Source organism: Glossina fuscipes, unplaced genomic scaffold (genome assembly GCF_014805625.2).
Source record: "Glossina fuscipes isolate IAEA_lab_2018 unplaced genomic scaffold, Yale_Gfus_2 27, whole genome shotgun sequence".
Classification (NCBI taxonomy): Eukaryota; Metazoa; Arthropoda; class Insecta; order Diptera; family Glossinidae; genus Glossina; species Glossina fuscipes.
Window position 1 is genome coordinate 11,047,570 of NW_023998422.1, and position 13,625 is coordinate 11,061,194.

The window sequence follows — 13,625 nt, forward strand, 5'->3', positions numbered from 1 at the left end:
TCGAAATAGTGATCCGATTCGAATCGTTGTCAATGTCGAAAATTGAAGCGTGTAGGTTAAACGCAACAACATAGGACAGACAAACAAGGTCAAATAGTTTCCGAATTGATCGGTATAATATAGAGTAAGCCTATGTCAAGTCTTTCTAGGTCTTGCAAATATCCATACAAATTTAATATAACCGTTTTATTACAAGTAGTGTAGGATACGGGAAAGTTATGAAGTCACGAAAACGAAAATCATAAAACAACAACATGTCTATGAGTTTTGTGGCATCTCTATGGTGTTGCTCACACATTTGTCTGTCAAATTACTCTGCATCTCTGCAAGTATTTGTAAACATTTTGTAACTAAAAGTTAAAAATTAAAATTTTTGCACGTCTTTAAGGGAAAATATCCTTAAGATGGTTTCAACGTCAACATTGATAATAAATGCATTAAGTGTATTATATGTGAATTATAACCTTTCACTAAATCAGTACTATAAACTGTTATGTACACTCATTGTAAATCGTCTTAACACTAATAACTTTCCTCTTTCTCTATTTCTTTCCCTATGTTAACATAATCTAACCTTTAATTTTTTTAAGTGTTGCTCAAATTAAAGTAATTAAAACATTATTAAATGAAATAAAAAGAAAATAATTTTTGAATTACAAACGGTTGTATAATTGTTAGGCGCTAGCTTCTAATGTTAAATATAACAGAGATAATCAAGAAAACATTTATAGAAACGCATATATAAAAAAGTTGTTAACAATTATTCAATGAATTCTTGTTGAACGAGTGCTGCCAGTGCTGCGAATAATGAATGTAACGTTGGTTTTTACTGGAGGAATAGTGTTGCCACCATCCTTGCGACTGCTGTTCGTGTTCCTCTGAGTAATATTGGAATATTTCGCCGTTTATTTGTTTACTTCCGTGCATCTAAGTTCTCATTATTATAGACAAGCTCACTGGACAACATTCACTTTAGTGGTTTTGCTGACCTACATAAGCCATAAGTGTCTTCATCAACGGCCCGGACAGCGCCCCCGCTAAAGGTATATATTCGATTATCATTGTTGTTGATGGTTGGGAGTGATAGTAAGAAAAAGATTATTATTACCATACTTTCTTAAAAAATCCACTGCGACGCGCGGCTGGAGTACTGGCCATCATGTGTTTCGCCCTTAATGGAGTTTTTAGTTTGAACTCTTGCATTAGACAGCGCTTAGTTACGGGTGCTATCTTTTCTACTCCATTCGATTTGCGTTTCCTGCCAGTTAAGCTTTGCACGGCTGCGTTAAAATTTTTTTTAGATGAAGTCTTTTGCAGGCAATTTGCGATTTTCGAAGGAGTATCCCTCAATAATAAAGAAAACTCTGCATATTTCGAAGTCACTACTTTCATCAGTGTTCGTTTAGCCGTACTGTTGTTATTGTTGCCCTTAAAATTAGATGTTTTACCAGAATTTTTACGGGCCGATAATAAATTTTCTTTTTCAACCTTTTCTATTCTGTTCAATTTATGCGCTTCACCAGCTAAATTACGCGCTGCCGAGTTTAAATCTGCTTTAGAGGATGTTTTTTGCACACAATTTTTCAAGGGAATTTCCTTCAATGACAAGGTAGAACCGGCACATTTCGAAGTCATTGCCGCTCGTTTAACGATGGTGCTGTTGTTGCCTCTAAAACTAGCAGGTTTATCAGTATTCTTACGAGCCGATAATAATTTTTCTTTTTCAAGGCGCTTTTCCTCCCACTGAGAAGACATGACATCAATTATATTTTTCCCATAAACAAAAAAGTGACTATTTTCTCTTTTCTCATACACGCTTACCAAGTCTCGTATTTGTTGCTCAACTTTCGGCAATTTATTGGCTATAGTTTTGCGTTCCTTCTCCTCTTTCAATAATTGACCGCCGCGATTGCTAAGGCGGCCCGGATCAGAGACTCTAGCCTCCAAAGCTTGCATCCGACACCATAATATATTACGGTCTGCGAACAATTCAAACAGCTGGCGATTGTTCTCATAAAATGATTTCAAATCGTTCAATTCTAGCTCGTGTAGGTGCAATAGATCGTCCGTATAGCAATTACTTCGGAAATTTAAAAATCGGTTTCGCTCCTCCTCAGATTTCAATGTTTTATCCCACCAATCATTTATTTCGTCACGTATCTGCTGCAAATACATTTTGATATTATGTCTCTTGGCCAATTCACAACGTTGCAACTCATCATAAAGGACGTCATAGGTATTTTGATTGTATTCGGTACAAGCACGAAATTTTGAACGTGTCTTTGGCGAGGTATTTAAGCGACTCCATACAGTCTCGAGTTTTCCGCGCATGTCATCTATTTTATCCTTAAGTTCTTTTACTTGACCACCATATAAATCGTACATGCGGCGCAGACCTTCGAATGTTTCCTTACTTAACTTTACATGGGAAGAATGTAGCAAATGATTTTCGTCGTCTGAAAGCGATTTTAAATTCAAAATGTCGAGGAAGCTCTGAATATCGCGTTGCATAATAGGCAATTTTTCCAAAAGTTTTTCTCTTTGGTTGTATAGATTTTCCAAATGCTTACGAAAAGCATCAATATCTGAAGATTTCGGTAGAGGATCGGAAACAAGAAGATATGGTGACACATCGAGTTCATCACATAGAACTCTTTGTTCGGCAAGCAATTTAAAAACTTGTGCGCGCTTCTTTTCCAATTTTTCGCGTAAATTCGTCACATTGCGATCGAGTTCGCAATAGACTATCGTCAAAGGCGTTTCATCGTATTGGTAATGGGGCAACTGAATCTCTAGTTCCAGCAAACTGCTTAAATTTTTGAGTTCTTCTTCCAAGTTACCTATGTCTAATCGAATACTCGAGCGTCGTGAGAGAGATTGTTCAAGCAATTCTTGATAGAAATCGTTAGTATGGCTGATGAGCTTTTTCGAATGCTCTTTGCACGAGTCTTCATCAAACATTGTCACCCAAATTTCCATTAACTCTTTCACACGCTTACACGTCAAGTTTTGCATTTCCTTAATTACATAATCACATAATTTTTCTGACATATTTGCTTTCACTTCTTTATATTTACTTATTTCTCTTTTTGCTTTGCAAATTTTGCAAAAATTGCACAAAAAGTACTTGAAAAAATATTACGAAAATCAGCAAATTTTAGTCTATAATGAGAAAAATCCTTAAGCTCTTCCATTACAAAAAATCGACAAAAACACTGAACTAATGGCCTACTAGAAAAAATCCATTTCGAAAACCAATGCAAAGTATTTTCAACGACTTTTTATTTAATTTTCTTTCGTGTGTGAACTTAGAAACTTTCAGTTCATATTTCGAGCGTAGGCATGGATCCAAGGAGGCTGGAATTTCATCCAAGCGTACAACACATATAACTTTTTAATTGCCATAAGGTGACGGGATTTTTTTTGGTTTTCAGTATGAATATCAAATAAAAGAACTTGGAGAGTAGGTTACACACACATCGACACATTGGGAGAAAATGACATGAAAATTTCCCCAGAATTCAATAGAATTCAATGTTGAAAGTAGTCAAGTGACGTCTCCGTCTTGCTTCAATCTATTGATTTCATCTTGGCATAGAAAAGGCGACACCAGTTCTTCTGCTCTAGACTCATGTTGTGCATTAACTGTGTTGTTTCTTATCTTGTGCGTGAGTTTGCTGATATGTCTGAATAATTGTAGAGGTTCGTGTATATCCGCTTGTGCGCACTTGATCGACATTATAATCGACCTTTGTATTAGGATAAATTAATGTGCCATATTTACCCGCAGGACGGTGATGAGTGGATCTTCATCTACTGAAGAGGCCTAAACTATATTTATTCAGTGAAATAATTGGACCATAAAATCATTTGGTATAATCGAAATTAACCGTAGCGAATTTAGACTATGTAGGTCTGTTTCTTGCGTCCAAGCCCATTGAAAGGTTCAAATAAAAACTGCATTTTTATATGACAAACATATCAAATTTTTGATATTCTATAATAACTGTTTGTCCATAAATCTACACCAACTTGTGGTAGAGGGTATATTATGTTTGTGCGGACATATGTATTTGATTTGGAATATATCCACCTTTGGTTGTACCCACCAATATTGAATCAATTTTTGAAAAAATATCAGATTATCTGGCCATCTGTCCATCTTATTTTTTGTGTTCAAACTACAGGTTGCAGTTTTTGCTATATTTAAGTGAGACTTGGTACACCGCTGTGCTTTGGCCCAAGGATGAATCCTTTTGAAAATGGTTCGGATCGAATCAACATTTCGATCATATCCAATGTGATTATTATTTGAACAAGTCTTTACGTGAAAAAGTTGAGCAATTTTTAGGATTTCGTTTAGTAATAGTGTTTCAGTTTTCTAAATTGGTATGAACACTTTGGATCGAATGGGGCAGTTTTTCTAACCCCTTTCCCATATAAGCGTTCGTACAGAAACTCAATCTTCTTATGGCAAAATAATCTAATTTTCAATATTTCTTGATGAAAATTGATTTATAACAATGAATTGACTTAAAAATTAACCTCATCAAATTTGAATCACGTTGGTCTATTTTTTGCATTCCAACTCATATAAACGTTGTAATGATAAACTAAGCCAAGTGTCCAATTTTTTATATTTTACGATGAAATTTGGTCCTCAGTAAATTATTCGTTGGTAATTTGGATCAAATAAATCTATTTTTTAGATCATACCATATCATACTATTTTAGATCATATCAGACCATATATACGGACTGTAAACGAGGCAAGTCCTTCTATGGCGGCAAACTGAAAAATAGTAAAATCTCTAACAAGTAAATTAAGTTTAATAAATTTAGACTACGTTAGTTTACGGTTTTCAGGATGGGAGCTTTTCTAAGTATTATGCATTTCGATAAAAATAATGCATTATTTTTTGGTGTATTATTAACTAATTGACTAAATGACTGTATTAGACCATGCTCGACTGCAGCCTTCTTGTTTTATTCTGTACAACGTAAGGCTTATTCATATATCCAAATAAAGTTGGAAAAATTTTTTACTACCCCGTTACCGTTTGAAAAACAATTAAAATGACAATCGACGCAACTTTTCAAAACGCATGCATACAGGAAGTTTTTCTTGAATAAAAATTATATTGATTTTTTTCTAGAAAGCATATATGAATAAAAATCAGATAACAGAACGCGACTGAGCGAACACGACCTCTCTTTCACGTTTGTATTGTAATTCTATAAATTTTTAATCTGAATTTATTTAAATAATATTAAATATTTATTGAAACATTGCTTATGAATTCTTAGTTCTGCTAAACTAACTCTGTTTATATACTTAAATGTCAAAAGTAATAAATATCAGGAAGGAACGAACGTACGATGACATTTCAAAATCGAGACTTATTGAAAAAAAACTCTTTTTTTTTTGTTTAATACTATTTATCTACTTTCGGAAAATTGTTCAACTTTTTCTTAAGTAAAAAAAAAAAATCAAAATTTAAGTAAAAAATCGCTGCAGATGGAATCTTGAATACTGATCATTCATATTCCATCACTTTGTCGATTTTTAATAATTATTTATTCAGTAGAGTTTTTGCGAAAACAAAATAATCCTATTCGAAAAGAACATTTTATTATAACACAATGGGCAAGCACACCTTAATCGGCGGCGGTACCGGATTTATTGGTTCGCATCTCGCCAAACATTTATTAGAGCGGGACTATCAAGTGACAAAAGTCTCTCGTCTGCCTGGTCGCAAGAGTATTACGTGGCATAAGTTGCAAAAAGATGGCTTACCGTCAGGTGTTACGTCTGTAGTAAATTTGGCCGGAGAAAATGTTTTAAACCCATTGCATCCTTGGACCGAGGGTTTTAAACAAAATGTATGGAATTCTCGGATCAATTCAAGTGCCCATATGGTCAAGGCCATACAAAAATCTCATGATGTGGAAGTGTATATCAATATTATCGGCGTTAGTCATTATAAGCCGAATGAGTTGAAAATTTACTCTGAACAGGACAGAGTTGAAGGTTATGATTTTTTGTCAAATTTATGCTTAGAATGGGAGAAGGCAGCCACTCTACCCGAGGATACTGCTAGAAACACTAGAACGATTAAATTGCGAACAGGTTTAGTAATAGGTCGAGAAGGTGGCTTGATTCGAGCCATATGGCGGCCGTTCATGATGGGACTTGGCGGTCGATTGGGTAGCGGTAAACAAATCCTCCCTTGGATTCATTTGGAAGATCTATGTGGTCTAATACAATATTGCATAGAAAATAAAAAGATTGAAGGACCTGTTAATGCTGTTGCACCCGAAATTATAACAAATGAAGAATTTTCAAAAACGTTCGCGTCCGCATTTAATCGACCATGTGTTTTTACGATGGGAGAAACAATGATCAAATTCTTATATGGCGATGAGCGGTCACCTTTATTATTAAACGGAGCTAAAATTCACCCTGACAAAGCTTCAAGTAGCGGCTTTCGATTTCAATATCCCACTGTTAAGGCGGCTTGCATGGAAATGGTAGGGAAAGAATAGTTTTGTCTTTGTTTTCGTTTTTCTTTCTTTTTTTTATGTTTAGCTGACTTGATGACAGCACACGCACTTTATATTGACAGTCAAATAGTTATAAAATTTTCGTATTAAGCTTTCCCAGTATTATCGACAATCCCGCAAATGATGATAGATTTGGTTAAAACCGAACATGTATTCTGCATATTGCTTCAGCTCTTAACCCCATCATCATCACCTACCTCATCATCATACGCCTAACTCATGAAACTTGACTAAACTTTTATCTCGGAATACGAAACAACAAATGTATATGGTGCGGTCGTACCTAAATAGCCGAAAGAGAGAGAGAGAGGGGGAAAGATGGAGGGGGGGGGGGGGGGATATGTAAGATAAACAGTTTGCACAGCTATATGACACGATTTATAATGGATTGACCATTCGAAGCTTCTAAGTGAGGGTCTAAAATATCAATGAGTTCATAGATAATGATGCTTAATTTTTCCCCCTTATCAGTTTACTTATAAGAGCGAAAGAGAAAGTATAATGAAAGTAATTAAAAGTGAGTCGATTGTGTAATCAATTATAGATTATTGTCTTCAAAAAAAACCACCTGTCTTTGTTTTAATGTCGTTATTTTCTCGTGAAATAAAATGAAAAAAAAAAAATCAAATTTTAATTTTTTTTAACTATAACTTACATTGTAAAAGCTATTCATAATTGAAGAATGGAAACAATATTTTTTATTATAAGCAGTCTGTACTTCAATTGTTGCCATGCGAATAGCCCTCCAGCATTAAAGCCCTTATGAATGTCACGACCTTCTTCGGTTCGTAACGCCATCCTGTAGTCGGCATTGAGAAGTGATCACCAAGAAACTGTTTCGAAGGATTGACTTGAACCGGCGTCTGAGAAAGTTGTAAGTCCGTTTAGAAGCCAGGGAAGGGATTTATATCGCTCCTTTATAGCTCCAGTAACTTAAAAAAGCATTAACAACGCTTAACCAATTATTCTAAGGCAGCAAAAAACTTGAGAATTCAGAGTAATTCTTAAAAAGAAATTTTACATTTTTACTTCATTCATCATGCAAGTTGTAGTCAATGTTGGCTATAAAAGATTTCAGGCTCGAGTTCAGGCCTAACCTGATTGAAGACACTCTGTAAATTATGGAGTGGAGGTGGTGCGTAAGAAATTTAATTTCGGTTCCTTGGAGCCCTGCGATTCGTACGTAATCGTTATGTCGCATTTTTTCGCTATTACATTTCTCTCAGCTCGTAAGATTATGTGAACCAAACAGAGGCAATTAAGATAAAATTTGTATTTTGCCAAAAAAAATTAGAAAATTTAGCAACGCTAAAAGTTATTCACATAACCACTTTTTCAAATATATGGTAAGTGTTTGGAAAAGTATCCGAATCCGAATCATCCTCCATAGCGTTCATCCTTGCACCAAAGCACTTTAGTATATCAAATTTTGTCAAAGTATCTCAAAAATTCCGGCCTGTACGTTGAATACAACTATCTAAAATGGACAGACGGACAGACAAGCTAAAATCGGTTCAGAAAGCGGTTTTAAATCGTATTGTACATTAACAGTGGATCTAATCTGGGTGTTGCATACATGTCGAAAAAACTCAATATCCCATTGTACCATAACTGATGTAAGGTATAACAATTTTTTCCAAAGTGTGCTATGAAATAATCAAAAAATGTAAGTACAATGTTCTGATGTGACTTAAAGACATTTCGTGGTTCGATTAGGGTTAAGATTAACTGCAAAAAAAAAAAAAGAAAAAAAAATAATAATAACTTGGTGAACGAGTAACGAAGGATAAAATGTAGACTGTCATGAACTTGACCAAGGCGTTTTTAATAACAAGCTTTCGAAAAAAATGACAAAGCATTTTAGAACAGAGATGTCGTATATCAATCTAAAAAATTGTTTCGTTTAACTTAATCTTGAAGAATGAAACAGATATTTGAAAATGCCGCGTTATTTATGAGATGACCTAATACATAAATATATAAATAAATTCATTATATACATTATAATAAAAATATATGCAAAGACGTGTAAAACTGTCACAGACATATTCGAATTCTTTCTAAAGCTTGTAAATATTTGAAATTCTTTACGAATGCAGGGGGAAATTAATTGAATATATAAGACTTAATAAGACTTAAATTTATTGTATTTCGATCTTAATAAATTATTTTAATTTAAAAAAGAAATAATTTCAATGAATGCAAAGTTAATGTAAAATCTTTAATACAAAATTTTGGTGACATTTAAGACAAACAAATTTTTATAAAACTAGTTTTGTTTTGAGAACTTGTTATTTATTGTGTGGTGGCAGTTTTTGTTAACCAGATAACAAGCATAAAATAAATATTGAAAAATTTACTAAAAAAGACAATAATTGTCAAAGCCACATACGCGTGTTGAAATAATTTTGCTTTTTTATTGTATCGCTTTGCAGAGCCACGTATTTATTTGCTTATAACCCGTTAGCAAATTTCAAATAATTAGTGAAATTAAAAAAGCTATATAGTCATTGCGAAGCGAGCTTCCGATAAATATTACGTAAATAGAAAATATTGATTAAAGTGATCTCAAATGGAAAGTTTCTACGCTAAACCAAAGGTGGCGTGGCGCGTCACTATCGAAATTTATTAAATAAGTGCTCGAATCGCTTCAACCCTTAAATGCATGTTGTCTCCAAATGTCTACATTTCAGTTCCACTTAATTTTAAAATTAATGTTTTATGTAGACAATTGGCAACAATATGCATTCAGGGGTTAAACAATAACTCGATTTTTAACATTGCGCTTTTCCTTTATCTATTTTGCGAAATTTTTTTGAGTGGACATATAAGCCATCCTCATTCGCCCAGCCTAGTTAATCTCAACAAACAAAAAAAAAAAACAAGATGTAAACATTTCACGGCTCTATTCACATGGATCAGAATGTTGAAGAGTATAACAAAAGACTTATTTAACAAAAGTCATTCGTTAATTTTGTCCTATTGTTGCAACACTTTATTGACTTCTCGTAAGGTTTCTTTTTCATCTTTCCTTTAAGTGAAGGAAGTGGGACACATTATAGGTAAGTGCGATGGCACTGAGTTCCTTTGAGTATTTTAAGTGTGGTAAGGTCGTCTTTTAGTGAACTGTTCTTGTAAGTCTTTACCATGTAATCTTTGTACATTGGTCTCATTTTGTCAAGAGGAAGAATAATAAAAATATGAAAACTTAACCCAATGATTTTCTATAAGTTTTCTTTAGAACCTGCAACGAATATTGGGACGACAGTTTTTAAAAATTCGCAGAGTGCTCAGCGGGTATGCTCTTAGTTCGATTTGGCGCAATTTTCTTCTAGTTTACCACACACACATTGTAGAAACGAACAAATGGAAGGACGTACCTAAATCAACTCCAAACTTAATATTAATCATAAATGTGTGTGTTGTGTAGGACCTCTAAAGCTTCTTCTATTTCAAACGCTTACAATAAATGACTATACTATACTTCCCTGGTGTAGTGTATAGATATCGCGATGCATATCTTAGAACAATTAATTCTTATTTCTCTCTGAAGCACACAGAATACTTATATATATGGATATGTTTAAATATCAATGTATATATATACATGTATCATCGTGTCGAAAATGAGACTTTCGTCCACTTCTTTATATTGACTTTCTCTGCAAGGAAAACCTTTTTTCATACATTTTTCTTTTCGCAAATGCCGCTTATACCATAATAGCGTTCATCTATTACACAACTTTTCGTATGCATGACTGCAATCGAATATATGTTAACGATGTATGGTACAGTGAGCATTAATAGCAATCAATTTGAACAATTGATACTGACAGCCCAAGAATAAAATTGACAGTAAAATATGATTCAACACGATTATGCATGCTGGAATGAAAGCATTACAGAGTTTGTAAAGACAAATGGCAGAGAGAGAGAGAGAGAGAGAGAGAGAGAGAAAGAGAGAGAAATATGTTTATAAAAAAAGTTGGTGAGGGGGGAAAAGAGAAAAAGAGGGTGATTTCGTTTGGTTAGGATGATGGGGCTTGGGGGGAGAAAGGGAGAGGGAGAGAGAGAGACAGAGAGAAAAAGAGAACTTATATACACAATGATTAATTCCTTGTTTTGCATTCGAAATGGAAATTTTCATTTATCAATAAAGCAAGTAGTTTCTCGTTAGTAATTAGCAATTGTAGAAATGAATTGAAGAATCCCGAATTTAAAGACATGGAAAACCTTATTGCAGGCTATCTGAAGCACTTATCATAAACTAATTGGTCATCCTAACATCGCTGTTTGTCAACCTAAATCCTAATTATTCTTCCCGCAATTTTTTTATACTGTACACATTTGATTTATTCATACATTTAAAATATTCCTGTCACCGATTGGTTTAACAGAAAGATATATAGAATTTTTGGAAGAAAATTTGTCGATATCTTCCGACTATAAAGCGCAGAGCAAACTTGAGTTCTTTATTTTAGAATAGGTAAGCATTTGAACAGATTAGGTTAGCATTTCACATACTTTCTATTCGTCCGAATGGTCTAGTAGGTAAAGGAGATCGACTAACAACTTATTGGTCGCGTGCCAAGTGTGGTAGAGTTTCCGATGAAGCTAATAGCCTCAGATATACTAGTGCTTTAAGACTTGAGTATTGGAATTTATTTTTTTTTTTGACTTAAAAAATAATAATAATAAGTAATAATATTAGAAAAAATTACTATTCAAGTGTTTATTGAATAAAAGCAATGTTTATTTGATGAGCAGAAGCTTTCAGGTAAGAAGTTGATCTTCGGATTTCTTTAGAAAGTTGGATGACGTCTTTTCATAGGTATAGTGTTCACAGTGCTTTCCTAAGCACATCACATTGGCTCAGTTATTTTTAGTTTCATCCTCATTAGTGCATTTTTTGCAATTGTTTAGTCCGCTAACTACATATTTTTATCTTTAAATTTAAACGCAATTAAACCGATTTAATGTTTAGTTATAGGCTACTTTTTACAACTATTTCATCTATCTCGTCTCCTTATCGAACATCGAAATTCTGTTAAAACATGCTTTCAACTCTAAAGAAGGTATAAATTTATATTTTGTAATTGTGTGTGTGTGTTTGTGTGTGCGTGTGTGTGTGTATCTATTTACGTATACACTGGTATTTGCACAACGCACTCGCCATTCTATTGCATTGCATTACATTACATATCAAATATATATATATATATATATATATATATGTATATATGCTTTAAGTGTAACTTTTGACTTGGAAACGCAAAAGACACGACAATAAAATTTAGGTCAATCTGTTAAAATTTAAACAAAAAACGCAATACAGAGAACAAAAACAAATAAACAAAAAAATAAAGAAAAAAGCAAGTCACACATTGTCAGAACACCATTGACCGACCGACACAGCAAATAAGTGCAAATACCAACATCAAACAAGTGAAAATGTAACAACCGGTTAATTCGAAATACTCAACATCTTACGCTGAGACATGAACATGAAATTGCATCGCTTCAATCGAAACGGTATTCATTTAGAATACTTGAAAAGGCAATTCGTTTCTTACTACGAATGCGAGTCTTAGATTTCTAATAACAATAGAGGCGTTAGAAACCTATTACCGAAGCCAAGATTAGATGGCATCAGTTCATGGCAAAATCGTAATAAAAAGAAAAACCGTTGTCAAGCAAGAGACAAATTTTGTATGAGCCCACGTGCTCAGCATTTCACTATCTTGATCTGACTTTTCTTTCCCATGAAGAACGGATCAAGGAAGGAATGAATCAAAGTAATGAGTGGAGGAATTTCCATACCCTGGCAACTAACAGCTTAATGTGACCATAGAAGTACCGATATCGATATCGGTGCTATTATCTAAAAAATCACAATATTATATTAAATTGTATTGATATTCATCAGAACATTTGAAAAATACATCGGCATGTGATTGCCTTGAAATGCATTAAGCCATAAGTGGAAGTGACTTTAAAAGCCGTTTGAAACTCGTACTCTCGTATTGTTCGATTAATATGGCTGCCCGCCTAACAGCAGGACTCACTTTTTTTTTCTTTTTTTTGGTGCGACTAAACACTCAGGAGATATCGCCTATACGTGCAACATGACGGCGACTAAGAAGAAGTGGGGAAGAAAGAAGGATATAAGAAATAGCTGCAGCAGAGTGAATGAATGGTTTCATCTACTGCGCCAACCACTGTAGCTGCGACCAAGTGCGGCAAAGCGGCATTGATTTTTGTACCCATGACTTTCTAGTCGCGACTCACATCTACACGGCTATGCGGCAAAACAAAACATCAATTAGTTTGATCGTGGGATCATCTAAAGGCCTGGCTTGGTGGCTGTACTTTTACCTTTCGGTTCTCTTCCACCGGCAACTCTTCCAGCACCTTAATGAAAGATGCCCGACCTCATTAAGAAGGATGTCATATTGCCGTAAGAATAAAAATCTAACAATACGGGTGTAGTGACGAAACGGATTCATGCAGACCGTAGCAGCTTTTTAAAGAGCTTCCGTGGAGAAAGCATGATCCCCGGCGGCATATGGGCCGTAAAGTCCTATATTAGCATAATTCGATTTAGTGCTTATGCCGATTAGTAAAGACGAAGACCCTTAATAGAGGTTTAAAATAACTCGGAACTTTATACTTCCCTTTCTCTCCACTTAGACCAGATTACAGATAATTTGAACATTACATTTTTAGATAGATGCAGTAACATAAGTGAACGAAAAAAATATTCATTTTGATTAGATTGGATTTTGGTGTAGTTAAGACTCCTTCTTTCAAGTATTCCATTGCTTGGCTAATGTTGTCTTTAATCAATCCTTTTGACTTCTAATAAAATCGATAGCATACTGACTTACTAGTATTCGCAATTTTTTGTTATTATCTTTCGTTGACTTCTCTACAGCGTAGACAGCACTGTAAAGTAAAACAAGTAGCTTCTAATGCACAAGTAATTAAATAGTTTGCTAAGGATTGGTTTTATTTTTTTATTTTTTTTTTTTTGTTTATAATCATAGTTGCAAAAATATCAA

The 13,625-nt window shown here is 34.1% G+C and overlaps 3 protein-coding genes across 3 annotated transcripts in view; 2 read left to right on the forward strand and 1 right to left on the reverse strand.

Moving 5' to 3' along the window:
- The window catches only part of LOC119635924 (oxidoreductase OpS5), a 134,901-nt gene that overhangs the window by 22,062 nt on the left and 99,214 nt on the right, over window positions 1-13,625 (forward strand). The gene's annotated exons all lie outside the window — the stretch shown is intronic.
- Window positions 909-3,051, reverse strand: LOC119635773 (protein regulator of cytokinesis 1-like). Its single transcript, XM_038030775.1, has one exon. The coding sequence runs from the start codon at window positions 3,049-3,051 to the stop codon at window positions 1,105-1,107; it is 1,947 nt and encodes a 648-aa protein (XP_037886703.1). The 3' UTR covers window positions 909-1,104.
- Window positions 5,078-6,706, forward strand: LOC119635927 (epimerase family protein SDR39U1-like). Its single transcript, XM_038030966.1, has one exon. The coding sequence runs from the start codon at window positions 5,644-5,646 to the stop codon at window positions 6,544-6,546; it is 903 nt and encodes a 300-aa protein (XP_037886894.1). The 5' UTR covers window positions 5,078-5,643; the 3' UTR covers window positions 6,547-6,706.